We start from the raw sequence: 15812 nt of genomic DNA, 5'->3' as shown, positions 1-15812 counted from the left end.
ACAGTCCCAAATACTATCCCTTTAATGTTATTGCAGAGTAATCATACAAACAAAATTGATTATCTCCAAAGTCACCCTTGGGTGAAGTTAGTGTATGAACTCTTCAATAACTCAGTCTGTTGTTCTGCCGTCAGAACTGGTTACCACTCCTGCACATTGTTCCCACACACCTACGGTTGCCTAATCATCATTAAACAGCGCGTACATTCAGACATGGAGCTGCAGGATTATTGAGAACGAGTCTGGCAGGTCTAGTTGCTGCGATTTCTCTGAAGTCTTCATTCACTCCATTCAAATGTTGATTTTAAAGCACAATTACAATCGTGTGAGGAGAAACCGGCCTCAGGCAGGCAGGTTGTTGAATTCTCCACCCCAATGTTCAGTCATGCTTCTCATTTGTAGTAGGATTTCATCAATAAAATGACTGATTGCTTCAATCTCGGTGGAAAAATCCACTGTGAAGTACTGTCTGTAAAATTTGATATTTGGCAGTTTAGTTGGTATTTTTGGTTCTATTTCAGTTTGCAGTTTGCTTTCTTTTTCACAAACTGACCAAATGTACACAAAAGAGCCATTTGATAACATAAAGTGTACATACTCATCCTAAATATCAAAGTGTTCCATATTTCATGCTAACTTCATCCTTCTGGTTTCTCCCTGCAGAGCCGGTGTCTGATGTGGCCATCAAGTCCAGCGTGGCCGAGGCCATCGAGCACGAAACCGTGATTCTGACCTGCTCTGCTAAAGGCTCCTTCCTCAAGTTCACATGGACCAACGGCACCGTGCCCATCATGGCCGATGGCACACGGATCACACTGAAAGAGGTCAGTTTTAGGGCTGCAATAGTCGAAGTAATCGATTGATTAATCGATCAATAGTTGTTAAGTTTATATTGTCAGAAAATGGTGAAAATGTTAATCAGTGTCAACCGAAGGCCAAGATGACGTCCTCAAAATTCTTCTTTTGTCCACAACCCAAAAATATTCAGTTTACTGTCAGAGAGGAGTAAAGAAACCAGAAAATATTCACAACTAAGAAGCTGAAATCAGAGAATTTTGACTTTTTTTTCTTTAAAAAATGAATCAAACCTATTGATGGATTAACAAAATAGTTGGTGATTCATTTAGAAATTGATTAATAATCAATTAATTGTTGCAGCTCTATGCAGTTTATACCTGTTTTTGCAGTTTTATATGTTCCTTCCTTCCTTAATTCATTCATTCATTCATTCATTCATTCATTCATTCATCTATCTGTTGTTTCTTTGTTTATTTTTTATAAACTCAAGTTATGCATTAAAATGAATTTAATCAAGGTCAGATTTTATTATCATAATACTTATTTTCATTTATTAATATATTTACTTATCACATAATTCACATATTCATAAAGTCAAAAAGTTAATAAAGTTTTAATTTTTTCCTCCAACTTTTGTATACAGTTTATAAAAGTTATGCTATGACGTCAAAGGTATGCAAATGAACAAGTGATGCAGTCTTTCCATTAAAATTTTGGATTGCACAAGATACACACAAAGTCTGCTGGGTACCTTTTTTTAAGCTGAAGTGGGAGTAAGTCATTACTGTGTTAGTCGAACAAGTTCACTTGTGACTCAAGTCCCTCACCTCTGCTTTTAAGTATTTATTTTTATGTTTTTACTTATTCTGTGATAAATGTTGCATAACTGATGTTTTTTTCTGTTTTTGATCGACTCGCAGGAGGAACTGTCCAGTGTTCTGACCATCACAGATGTTCTCAGGACAGACCTGGTTGGTCCCATCGTCTGCACAGCTGCAAACAAACTGGAGACGGAGAAGAGCGCCCCCTTCAACCTCACTGTCTACTGTAGGTACTCTATAAACACTGCTGCGTTTGCAGGCTTTCAATTTGACATAGTGGAGAAACGGTGTAATAACAACGTCCCGCGATGCACAGCAGCCCAAAAAGACTTTTACCCATAGACTTACATTTTGAAAGAAGGAGCTGTAAAATGGTGGATGCATTCTTTTGAGTGAGATGACTCATTTGACTGAGGAGTAAATCAGGATTTGATCCATTCGGCGTGATAACATTTGGAAAGTTTAGAAGAGCTACACGATTTAATCATTTTATCCCTAGACAAGTCAGTGGATCGCTAAACCAGAAGTTAGCTGGCTCAAGTCTCCGGTGTACATCTTTACTATGCATGTGGGAGGTGGCTTTTTGGCTTCAGTTCTCCTGAGCACATTCATGAGTTTTCTGCCTGATAAGTGCTCCACCACAGGAAGTGATGTGTTTGGAATAAATATAAGAATTAGATCCTACTGAAAAAAACAGCCAACAGAAACTTAAACTGCTTCAGCAGAAAATTCAAATACATGTGATCAATGGAATCTCTGTGCAAGAATACTCACCAGGTTATCATTGCACTCCTGTAACATTGAGTGTGCTCACATGCTCACTAATGGTGAACACACTGGTTTTGAGCTTTATCTTGGTTTTGATCTCATTCAGGATGTGATGTTTACATGGAACATGAGAATCATGTTTATTCATCCGTGGACATGATTCTATCAGTATCCAGGTTTCTGATCATCTGTTTACACAGAACAGTATCCTGGTTTCTATGTGGAGTAAGGGGTGGGAATTCTGACTTTAAAACAAAGCACATTTATAATGATCCATAATTAGCTTTGCATAAAGTTGGGCTGTTGTCCAGGTCCCTTTTCTAACCCTAACCCTAACATTATCCCTTACTTGTTTGAGAATTTGATTGTTGGCTTTTCTGCATGGATTCACAATGAATTCACAATGCATCTAAGAGTTGAGTTATTCACCAATGAGTGTGTTTACATGCACACTGCTATGATCAGATTTTTGGGGTTTTCTGGTTATGTTTTGCTCGTGTAAACACCTGATCCTGGTTTCTGAACCGCCTCACAGTGGCTGAGAAGGTGAGAAATCAAGACAGACCTGCAGGTAGATGATCAGAAACCTGGATACTGTTAGTGTCGTGTGTAATGGGAGTTTTTCATCTTCCTTGTGAACACCGTATCTTGAATGAAAGCCAAAGCAGGATAAGGTCAAACCAGGATACTAATGGAGATCATGCACTCATTGTTGTGCTTGTGATGGACAGATAGAAAGAATCAAAATCAATGCAGCAGAACCAGAGATCTCATCTCCTTTTAATCCATCAGAGCCTTCCGGCCTCATGGCAGTTAGACAGTTAGTAGTTTCCGCCATTCATTATTTACTTGACGATCTGAGCCTGTCATTGTTTGAAACGCTCCACACCCGCTGGACACCAAAGGTCAGATATGAGTCAGTCGCTGTCACTCCTTCACACCCCAACAGGTCACCTGTCAAACACTCTCTGGGTTTCTTCCTTTGAATCACACAGACAGATTTACTGTTAAGAATTTAATCCTGCTCAGACTCTTAAAAGACTCAAGTATAAAACATCTGCAGTCTTGTAGCCCTGTGACTCCAGCAGTTTAGATTGCAGGTGTGTGTTGCTGGTCTCACTAAAACCACACTGTGTACACAGCAGCCTGCAGCTCCACTCCTTCCCCGTGACTAAGCTGAGAGGCCGTGAAACCACACCGACCGCCGGTTAACCCTGTTATTAATTAATCCAAAGCTTTCATGTGGTCTGTTTGAAGACAGTGAGTGGCTGCAGCATGAAGATGTGCACGAAATCACAATGAGAACGTTTTTACAACAGTTTGCTTCTTTAGAAGGATCCTACAAACTTTAAAAGATAGTTTAAGAGTTTATTTGTTAATCATGAGAAAAGAGATAATCAGGATTCAGGATTCAGAACAGGGCGTCTCTCATGAGAGGCTGTGCTCTCTTGGAAATCAGAGTTTTAAAAGGGTTCTTCCTGAAGGGGTGAGGTTCTACCCAGAACCATTTACTTGTGAAGAACCCTATTTTGAAGAAGCGTTTTTGTCAAGACTAAGGGTTCCATTAAAACCCTTTTTCATACAAAGAACCCTTTTTTGGAAGGAAAGAGTTCTTCAAGGATGTCAACAATCCTTATGGGTTCCAGACAAAAACCTATATAAAAGGTTTCTTGGAAGAACGTCCTTGGGTGGACTGTAGATAAAACACCTGGAATACTAAAAGGTTCTCTATAGAACCCCTTGAGTGTATTCTAGACAAAACCCTTGGATTATATAAAAAGATTCTCTGTAGAACCCCCTAGGTGAGTTCTAGATAAAATCCTTGGAATATAAAAGGGTTCTTGGTAGAATTCCCTGGGTGGGTTCCAGATAAAAGCTGAGAAATTTAAAAAGGTTCTTGGTAGAGTTTCCTGGGTGGGTTGTGGGTGAAACTGTTAAAATATTTAAAAAAAGTTCTCAATAGAACCCCTTGAGTCTGTTCTAGACAAAACCCTTGGAATATAAAAAGGTTCTCAGCCCCCTGAGTTGGTTTTGTTGGCCCCTTGAGAAGATGGAAAGGTTCCAGATAGGGCTCTTGGTGGAACCATTACTCCGTAGGAAGGTTCTTAGTAAAAGCTCTCACAGGGGGATCTGGAATGAACCTTTCACAGATGGTTCTAGGTGTAACCCTTTATGTTGGGTTCTTGGTAGAACCCTGTGAAAGGGGTCAAAGTAGCGCCTTTATAACAAGTTCTACCAGGAACCAAAATGGGTTCTGCTATAGGGACAAGCTGAAGAACCATATATAGTCGGGTGTGTAGTGCAGTAAATGCAGAAACAACTTTTCATAAATGAGGTTATTTGACCAACACTGATGGTCCTCTCCATGTGTTGGTTCTCCACAGACGGACCGGATGACGTCACCATCACTCCTCCGAACCCTCCGGCGGTCCTCCGCTCCGGCTCTAACTTCAGCCTGACCTGTTCTGCACTCTCCAGTCCGCCCGCCACCTACAGCTGGTACCACAACGGGCAGACGATGGAGATCGATGCTTCTGTCCTGACTCTGGCAGCGATCCAGCAGAAAGGATTAGGGAAGGTGGCGGAGGATTACACGTGCAACGCAACAAACGCCAAAACCAAACGCGTTGTCTCGTCTCCTGCCGTTTCCATCTCTGTGATGGGTAAGTGACCGCGCTGAGCTTCCTGAGAATCAGTCTGGTGATTAAACAAGAGGAGTCTTTGTGGTTTGAGTCGTAATGTGCAGCGTGATGCCAGATGACATCACAGTTCATTTCCTTGCTGCTGTTGAGCTACTTTTATTGCTGTTTGACTGTAAACGTCTGACTCCTTCACAACCATGGGGTTTTTTAGTTGAGTCACTCCTCATTTGAAGAAAGCTTGAGTTGTCCTAGAAAGAAAAACAAAGTTTGCAAAAGTAAGAGTTTGTTCTATGAACTGTTCCATAAGCTGCTATAATTGATTATATCACATTCCCACAACAGCTGGCAGCTGAAATCTGCTCTTGAATGGTGTCCAATTTAAATCCTCAGCAGCACTTGCTGTGAAGTTTGTGGCGCCACCATGAGGTTCAGATTTTTTGATATTTAGTCTGTTGTTACAATACAGATACCAGTATCAGAAATGCCTCCAAGACAGCCAATGCTGGATCAGGTATCAGCAAGCATGCAAGTCTTTGCACTGATCCAATATCATGTAATTATTTTAGCCCAAGATTTTTTAACCAGAGCTACAGCTGACTGTTGTGTGGTCTGGCTGTTGTATGGTGTTGTGTACTGTAAATCTTCCTAAATTTCGAAGGCGACATCCAGAGTGGATGGTACAAATGAAGGGTTTCCATAAATTAGCATAAGCAGCACTAGAGAGCCTCAGCTGTAGGCTGCTTTGGGTTTACTGCTAACAAGGTCATAACATGGTCAGTGACTAAGTTTACATGCACACTAATTTTCCATTATTATTCAGAACATGATAATATTCTTTGTCTGGTCAAACAGGTTCACCAACTAATTTGGCGCAAAGAAATGTTGGAGAGTGTCTGGAGCTGTATACACGGCTGCATGCACAGAAATATTAGTGGAATATTCATTTTCATTTTGCATTTTAACAGCTTAGTGGGATTATTGTCTTTCGTCAGAATGAGGACAAAAAGGGGAATATTTTTTGCATGTAAACATAGTCATTCAGAATGAGGCAGAAGGTCACAGAAACTCCACCAACAGACAGCTGAAAAGAGGCAGACTGAAACCTTCTCTTGTCTTGGTGACATACCTTGGAGGCACGAGACCGATGAATGGTGGGTAGTGTAGTGACCCACTGCAGATACATGACAGTTTTTACCTGTGAGGTGTTCAAACATTGTATAAACACTCAGAGAACATGAACCTTTGATGTCTGTAATTACTGCCTAGCATATTTTTTTCTTGTTTTTTTTGAGGATGTTTGTGTTCAAGTTGCCGGCAGAATATTTTTCTGTGTGTGTGTGTGTGTGTGTGTGTGTGTGTGTGTGTGTGTGTGTGTGTGTGTGCGTGTGTATGCGTGTGCGTGCGTGTGTGTGTGAAACCTGCTGAGTTGGAGGATGGTCTTACATTTTGCCCTGAAGAATTTCTGTGTTTTTTTTCTCAGAGAGGAGGAGGAGGAGTTTGCATGAATAAGGAAATAACTTGAACATTTTAATGTGGTGACAGTAGAGTAATGTTTAAAGGGATAGTTCAGATTTTTCTGAAGTATTGAAGTGTGGTTGAGTGAGGAAGAAGCAGCAGCAGCAGTGTAGGAAGCTAAGCTTAATATCAGTTTAAGTGTTTGAATATTTTCACTGCTTTATGTTTCTGTCAGACAGACTTTTCTGATGGAAGACTGTTGTGGTATGAGCCAAATCTCACTCTCCAAACAAACTAAACTCCTTTGGAAAAAACAGCAAAAATTTATCTCATAAAACAGAGAATTTTCTGGTCTAGCGCTGCCTTGATCTTTTATTTAATTGGTGTCATTATGTAACTGATTGAGGCTGCAGTAGACCAGCGACTCCCATCCTCTGTGAGGTAAAATGACTGTTTTTGTCAATGGAGTCTGGTGATATTTGGCTTGTATTGCAACAATTTCCCAAAAAAGGTCAATAAGTAGAAAATTGGCATTATTTTTAACCTGACTTTTTAATGTGATTTATAGAAAAGCCTAGTTTATCCAGCTCCCTCAGTCTCAGGTATTTAAGTGAGTAGAGCTCATGAATTCTTCACTCTGTCACATTTAATCATCTTTGATAAGAGCTACCATGAAAACAGTGCAGTGGTCTGTGTTGCTGTAGGCGTGTTGTTGTTGGTAGATGAAACACTGTACAGGAAGTCTAATTTGAGTAATAGACAAATGAGTTTGAAGGTTTATCAGATGGAAACACTGCACACAGAGAGGTTTGTAACACTATGAGACAGGATTTTTACAACTCATTTTATCACCTGTCTTAACAATCACAGGGCAGGATTACGTTCTGTTCTGTGAACAGTGATCTACCAGGAACATGTGTGTTCACATATTTGATTTGGCCCTCCTTGCTGGATATAATCACATAGCACTGGTGGCCAAAGCTAGTTAGTTAGCTAGGTTCAACTTTTTTCCAGGCAGTGGAGACCAGTTGACTGCTGAAGTATAATGACTTCTGTGGCTCTGAGAAAATAACCCTGATGATGTCATAAGGTCCAGTGGGTCCCAGTGGCAGTAAAGGCACAGTTTGCCCACAAATAATCACTGCAGATGTTCAAGAAGTTCCCATGTCTAGTGAGCTGTACACTGTGCTGTGCCTAGGTTACAAAATGTATGACAGCTGCATGGATTAAAAAGCGAACGTTTCTTATGCCTGAGATTTGCAAGTGAAAAATGTGTGACTCACTTGCGGTCGAGACAGAATAACAATCTGAGCCTGTTGATGGTAAAATAAGCAGTTTCAGTAGATGCACTTTGATGGTAAATTCATAAATATTACATTACAGCCTGGTTCACTTTTCCAATGTTTTGAAACTAATCAAATGAAATCAAAGTTCATCAAAGTAGGAATGATCTCAATAAAAGGTCTAATAAGATAAAAATGAATGTATTGAAGAACAAAACTAAAATAAAATCTCTTTCTCCCTTTAATTTTTACAGACCCCATCACAGGACTTAAAATCAGCGGTCCGACTGATGTCCTCATTGCCGGCAACAGCTCGGCCAACATCAGCTGCATGGCAGCGGCCGGCACCGTGACGAACACGGCGTGGCTGAAAGACGGCCAGCCTCTGACTGCCAGCGACCGGCTGGTGTTTGCTGATGACAAGAGCTCCATGATGATCAAAGTGCTGCAGAAGGAGGACAATGGAGAGTATGTGTGTCAGCTGAGCAACCCTGTCAACAAAGAGCAAGCCTCCTACAAGATGGTGGTCAACTGTGAGTATTTGTTTTGCTAAGAATGTGTAGCGGTGACGCTGCAGCGATTACGTGTTTTATGGATTTACATTGTAAGAAATTTATGTGCATGTACTTGTGTGTCCAGGCAGTGATTTATTTTTACAGCTCTTTTATAAGCAGAACTTATTCAGAAGTCCATAAAATGCCTTAAAAATCAAATAAACTTGTATGTATCCATGTAATGATAATTATTAAGTAAACAGACAAATATGAATTGACTGTGATACGTGACATGTGAGATTGTTTAGTGTCACTCAGATGGTGCATCAGATTGTTGTACCAATAAGAAAGATCGACTCATCAGTGCATGAGCCAGTTGGTTTTTAATGGTCCGGTCCATTGCTTTCTGACTGCAAACCACTCCAGAGTTTGAGTTCATGTGCGCCAATACCACCCTCTCTAAATGATCCTGCTTGTTTTTGCCCTGCATCCGAGTGCAAGTTCACATATGCCCAAATTAATCAATCTGGGGGGTGAATAGAGCTTTACACTTTATGAGGAACATTGCCTGTTACGTCCATAAATCTGCTTAGAAATAATGGGGAAAAACGCCTGTTATAATGTGATGTTTGTCTGATGTCCATGTGCACTTTGCAAACAGGAACAGCCAATAGTTAATTTGGTATATGTGATATAATTGGCTGGGTTGCAGTTGATGGAGGACTTATAGTGTCGTTCTTTGAAAAATTTTCTTTATTTTAATGAATAAATAGAAATAAATCACAGATGTTACCAGCAACTAAACAACCTACCACTGCCTGCAGTAAATGCTTTACAGGTGTGAAAACAAAGATTGAAGGTGTGCATGTTGCATTTTCAACCATCAGTATACCTCTGTGTGTGGTGCTTAGTCCCAAAACTCTGTGTGTTAAGTACAGGGCTGGAGTAAAGGCATGATTAGCCTAGCTTAGCATAAATACTGGAAGCAGGGGAAAAAGCCAACCTGAGTCAGTCCAAATTTAAGAAATAAACCTCCAGTGCCAACACCTCTAATGTTCACTATTTAACACATATCTCATTTTTTAAATCTGTGGACAACAGAAATTTACACACAGTTTGGGGTTTTATGGGGAGTTAAGCTGCTGAAGCTGTTTCTTGACATTATTATATCTAAATAATAATCTCTGTTTTATCTACAGATGGTCCTGAATCAGTGAAGGTGGACGGTAATGACGCCGTAGAGATACATGACCCTGTGACGCTCACATGCTCTGCTGACTCCATGCCACCTGCCAACTTCACCTGGAAGTTTAATGGGACATTGACAGATGTCAAAACGGCTGTCTACTCCATGGAGAGCGCTGCTTACAAAAGGAGTGGAACGTATATGTGCATGGCGCACAACGCTGTTACGGGCAAGACTGCCTCGTACACCCACACCCTGGCCGTCAAAGGTAAGATCCATGTTGCCCCTATCAGATGCAGGTATTAACAGACAAAATGCGTTGGCAGTAATGTCCTTGTGGCCATTTATTGCAAGGATGCATTGAATAATATATATGTGTGTGTGTGTGTGTGTGTGTGTGTGTGTGTGTGTGTGTGTGTGTGTGTGTGTTCATGGAAGGACATGCCACTCAGAATGTGGTGCTCAAAGCACCAAAAACATTTGAAACTTGTTATGAGCTGTTTCATGTAGGACTTTTCTCTTTACTGAGCTACACCTACCAACTGAATCACCACATAGAAGGAAGCGTGCATCTACTCATGGAGGAGAGGCTCAGGCTCGTGACCTCTCATCCACAGTGATGTTGGGGTGATATATCTCTCTTATGAAAAGTCCAGTACAATGAGTTTTTTTTTAACAACACTGAATAAGAGGATCCTAAATTTTGTCTGTAAATTGACGAAAATATGTACTAATTTGGTCATTTTACAGTAAAAGAAAAAGCTTATTTCTATTTTTTGAGCAAAGACTTCTCTTCTCCTCATTGTGTTATGGTGGAATGTTTCTGTTAAGTGTTTATCATTATACATAAATCCAGTCATGGGGTGTGTACACTATCAGAATCACTTCCACAGACGTTACTCAACATGCCTCCCACATTCAGAGTGAGTCATGAATTAATTTCCTCTCTGTGGTTTCTGCTGAGACATGAAGTTACTTTACTTATGGCAGCAATTAGCAGACAGCGTAAACAGTAAATATTTAATGATTAAGTGCATTTACATTTAGGTTCTTCCTGTCAGCAGGATATCAGCACCATAAATTTTGTTGTTGTTGTTTTACAGAGGAAGGAGCTTTGGATGAAGGTCTCTCAGATGGAGCCATCGCTGGAATCGTCATTGGCGTCCTCATCGCTCTTGGCCTGGCCATCGGTTTAATCTTGTACTGCAGACAGAAAGTACCGTAAGTACTCAGTGCTTCTAAAGTCTTGTTGTGGGCATACAGTCGGAGCTGTGACTGTGTGTCAGGCATCGATCTGGTGATTCCCAGAACACAACAGCAGCTTTTGAGTAGGCTTCACTCTTCAGGAGAGGCTTTCTTCCAGATTTTTGTCACTGATGTTGGCTGATCAGGGGCCTCAAATTATCATGCACCTTTTGCAGACGTCATGTAGCACCTATAGTTGCCTATGAATGGTCAGTGAAACACCCCAAATCAATATTAATCCATGGTGACTGAAGGAAAACGATCGTGGCAAACAGAGAGACTAAAAAAAGAAATTTCACACAGTTTTTGTCGCTGAGGTTGAGACAAGAAAATAGATGAACTCTGTGGACATTACAGACGGCAAATAAGTTATCAAAGTGGCGGCATGTGGATAATGTTATGAAGGCTGCTGGTTGTTTGCCGAGATGAATTAAAAATGAATCTGACATAAAAGTAGAAGCCGAAAAGTGCGCCACAGGCAGGGACAGGGGACACCTCGCTGTTTTGATGAGAAACTGACCGATTAACAGGGAATCCCTCCTGAGTGTTGGAGACAGAGGGGGGAGGGGCGTCCAGTTCATCCTAAAGATGTTGGATAAGGATGAGGTCAGGGCTCTGTGCAGAACTGGTTTTGTCATGCTGAAACAGGAAGAAGACAAAAAAACTGTCGACAATGGAAGAATACTACCGTGCAAAATAGTAAGATATCAGATTTCCCTTCATTGGAACTGATACACTGAGCCCAAATCAACAAAATGGACCCTGGAGTGTCCACATACTTTTGGCCAAGGACTGAGAGGAGCATTATTAGTCTTTTGCTTTGTGTAGATCTGTCACACCAGCTTTTTTCTCTGAAACAAGAATGAAACATTTGTTTTTCTTTACACAGAAAAGTTTATCAATCAGTTTCTTCGCCGCAGACTTCATGCTTCACTGTTACAATGTGTGTACAGAACACATACAGATGTGTGTGTGTGTGTGTGTGTGTGTGTGTGTGTGTGTGTGACCTTTGTTTGAGTCTGTATGTCTGTGTATCTGCAGCATATCTGTCATTTTGTGAGTCTGTATGTACAGTATCTCAGTTATGTCTGCCACTTCATGACCTTGTAGGAAATTCCTTTCATTCCTCTCACGTCTTGACGTCTTGCAACATGTTAGACTAATGTACACACACACACACACGCACGCACGCACGCACGCACGCACGCACGCACGCACGCACGCACGCACGCACAAACACGTACAGACACACACTGCAGGGCTGCCACACCCTTCATCACTGTTACAACAGTAACTGTCACACTGGCACACTCTCTAAACAGAGTCCAGGTCTCGTTTGTACAGAGAAACACTGAAAATAAAGTTTTTTTTAAAGTTATTTTTACACACATCTGTGCTGCCAGAAAAATTCATCACTCAGATTCAAATTAACAGGAAAACAAATATTGCTCTGTCATAACCAATCAAACTCACAGAGCACAGGGGCTGCTGTTGTTCTGCTGCATCAATCTGTTAGTTAGTTGTATGTATGTATGTTGTGTATGTAGAACGATTCATTTAACTTTTCATTAGGAAAGCTGTGAAAGTATTCCAGATATGGCGTACGCTCAGTGTTTCCCACACAGAGACTTTAGTTGGGTGGGCGACTCAGTTGAATTAACAGCCATCCATGTAGGTTTAGCGACCAATTTTAATCTTTCTATCCATCAAGAGAACGATGCCATCCACGATCGAGTAACTCAGTCTAGTAGACAATCTCTGCATGCTCTGCTGCGCCCTCCCCCTCCATCACCTGCCCACTCTGCTGCTGCGGTCTGTCACACTCTGCCCTGCACACTGACACACACACACAAGAAATAATAAAATGTTATATTTATTATATTATTTATAAAATCACAACACACCACAGAAAGCCAGAAGCTGCTGCTTCATCTAACTGTAGCTAATGCACTGACTATGGATGATTTAAGTTAAATATTTGATACAACCTCAAACAACAACATTCAGGTAAAGTCCTGGAACAGTGAACTGTGACGGACAGCCACACAGATGGAATATCTCATCTTTTGGCCTTTGTATTAGAAGAACTTGGACTCAGTTATGTACAAACTCTTGAATGAAACGATCAAATGCAGCTCGTTAGAAAGACTCGACTTGAATTTGCCCCAGAATCAGCAGTTGCAGTCACATGAATCAACAGAGCATGATGAGCTACAGCAGTTTATATCTATTCACACCTGAACGCCACATTCTTCCCGAAAGGTGGCGGGCGGTGATGCAATCCTGTGCCACATCCTGTCAGGTTTCAACACAGTGTGGAGCACAACAGGAAGCTGCCGTCTTGAAACAAAGAACAAACAGATGAGTCAGTGACAGACACAGCCTCTGACAGGTTGAGGCATTCCCGACTTAGGCAATTTGAAACCAAGAGTTTGCAGCTCTGACACCCTCACAGCAGTTTGTGGGCTTGGCTTGCATTTCAATCTGAAGACATTTGCAGCTACCTGTAGTGATTTCAGTTCTACATCGTCATTCTTCTTTTCATGGAATTCATTGTGTGCTGTAGATCCTCCTTCCTTAAAATTCAGCAGGTTTATTGCATCAGCATTCACTTTATTCCCCGAATGTAGTACAGACAGTCCTGCATGACTGAGAGCCTGTTTACACCTGACATTAACATTAACATCTAAGGTGACGAGATCACCAGTGGACATCTTTCACACCAGGCAGCAGGATGCATCTCTACATGCGTCTTGAGTGACCACTGTGATCGGATCTTCCCTGCACTACATGCATAAAAACATGCTGCTTCATCATTTCTCTTTTCAAAGACCAAATCTGTTGTTTTTTTACCGGCAGCCCAGCAGACATGTTTTTTTAAACAAAGAAAAAAATAACTTCATGTAGATCATTTGCCAAATTTACAAAAAGGCCCAAATAATTAAGAATTTGTTGTAGACAGCTGCTAAATGTTGGCAGGATTAGGCAGATGCTGCAACAAACTGAGACAATGTTTTCAGTCTGTTTGTTGCATTTAATGCCAAATTTACAAGAAGGCATTGATGATTAAAAATTTGTCATAGCTGTTTCGCAAAGTTTGTTAGGTTTCTCTTCGCTCAACAACTCTCAAAAGTGCATGATTTTTAAAATGGAGTCTGGCAATGTTGAAGTTACCAGCTGAACAGAGAAACTGGTTGAAACAGTGTGTTCACAAACATCTGCTGCTGAAACCCTGTTTGTCTCTGCAGGTGTGAGCTTTAAGTTTGAAGTCTTCCCCTTTAGTCAAACCCGTCCCTCCCCCCTCTGACTTCCTATTTAACAAACTGTGCTGTCAGTCAGGCAGAGCGCTGACGGGGCCACGGAGGTCAGCAGGTGTCAGGTAGAGGTGGTTTAAAGCACCTCTCAGGGGCCCCGGCGGCTCGGGATGATAGACTCGTCTGTCCCTTCGTCATTTTAAGTCCATCACTGTTAGAAGGTGTCAACACTGATGACAGGAGGCCTTTGTTCTCTTTGTTGGTGCAGGTCGAGGTGAAGGATCCAGACCCTCAGACTGATTTCTGTGTCTTTGAGTATTTCAGGTGACCATTTGAGATTCATGTGACATATTTACACTTCATTTAATGCTGAGAGGAACATGGAGGAGTTCACCTTTTATAGACAGTCAACCCAAACACAATGGAGCTTTTTTGTGCAGCTGGGAACCTGACGAATCTGAAAGCTCATGTTTCATCTGACATCTGAACACCAGAGCTGTACCCAACTCAGAATTTAATCAGTTTAGTTTTTTTCAGTTCAGCGCCAGACTAACTCCTATATTAGACAACATGAATGTGTTTTACCAGATTTTAATGCCTTTCTTTGTCATCTGATGTGAAAACATCAGATTTTCACACAGAGTAAGTGAAAGTATGAGGTTTCCTGCTCATAATTCAGGTATAAGATTCCAGCACACCATGGAGCGTGCAGGGCGGGTGACAGCACTGCACTTTGTTTCTATCACAGTTAGTCAGATTAAACTGCCAGATTAGGCAGTTTTCATCAAATATGAAACAATATTCTGATAATACATTGCCTACTTCTCACCTTAAGCATATTTAGAAACCCATTTTAGTGACTGTTAAGTTGTAATTTGAGAAATTTTGTGACCAAAGCTGCTTGAAAATGGACCATGCACTGCCCCGACTTACATGTGTCTTTAAGTACTGCGTCACTTGTTTTGTTACTTTGTTGGTCGATCCAGCTGGCAGGGGCATTTTGGTCTAGGTACGCTTGGAAAATACAAAATGAACTGAGAGATTCCAGAATAATTCACATTTGCAAGTAGAAGATAAAATCAAAGTCAGTCAAAGAGATGCAAAGATGAGGAAGGCAGGACTTTAATTACAACTTTGAGCCAACTCCCGACATTAAGATGCTTCCCTGTGATAACCTGCACACACACACACACACACACACACACACACACACACACACACACACACACACACACACACACACACACACACACACACACACACACACACACAACCACAGTCTGTCAGACGTCCGGATGGCAGGGAAGTATTAAGAAAAGCCATTAAGAGTGCTGACAGCAGCGTTAAAGACACAGGATGACTTCAGCCGCTGACAAACAGTAAAGTCTCATTTTATAAAAAGGTTCAGTAAAAACTCTACACACATTACCCACCGTGAACTCTGGAGTTACTGAAAATTATACAACAGTTAATTCAGACTAACCAAGTAACTTGACTAGTAGAGAGGCTTTCCACTGGCACTTTGAACTACATGTCACTCTGCTTTACAGGTGTTTTAACAACTGTTAGCCTACATTAACAGTACAGTGACAAACAGACAGAGACAGGAGGCGTCTTGTACATGATTCACGGCTTATTACTGTTTAAAAGCTTTTGAGCTATTAATCGGAAAATACCTGCGCTTGCGTGCGCATGTGTTACCATTCTTACGAAATGATTTGTATAAATCTGTACATGGCTTATACAGATAAATTATACAGTCACTCCCTAAACAGATTTCCAGACTGGCAGATGGATTTATTAGTAGTTCAGCTTTTGAAATCATGCTGAAGTCACATATCTGCCATCATAAAAACCTGTGGTTGG

At 41.1% G+C, this 15812-nt stretch overlaps 1 protein-coding gene across 1 annotated transcript in view; it reads left to right on the top strand.

Moving 5' to 3' along the window:
* Window positions 1–15812, top strand: part of LOC146313582 (cell adhesion molecule CEACAM5-like) — a 30106-nt gene that overhangs the window by 4058 nt on the left and 10236 nt on the right. The window contains exons 3-8 of the mRNA XM_084739605.1: window positions 664–824; window positions 1719–1845; window positions 4772–5050; window positions 8022–8300; window positions 9461–9715; window positions 10551–10668. Of these exons, the coding sequence (XP_084595731.1) occupies window positions 664–824; window positions 1719–1845; window positions 4772–5050; window positions 8022–8300; window positions 9461–9715; window positions 10551–10668 (1219 nt within the window). The remainder of the gene's footprint in view (window positions 1–663; window positions 825–1718; window positions 1846–4771; window positions 5051–8021; window positions 8301–9460; window positions 9716–10550; window positions 10669–15812) is intronic.

Source organism: Lutjanus erythropterus, chromosome 16, assembly GCF_056507025.1.
Source record: "Lutjanus erythropterus isolate fLutEry1 chromosome 16, fLutEry1.hap2, whole genome shotgun sequence".
Lineage (NCBI taxonomy): Eukaryota > Metazoa > Chordata > Actinopteri > Lutjaniformes > Lutjanidae > Lutjanus > Lutjanus erythropterus.
This window is presented reverse-complemented; position numbering and strand designations above follow the sequence as displayed.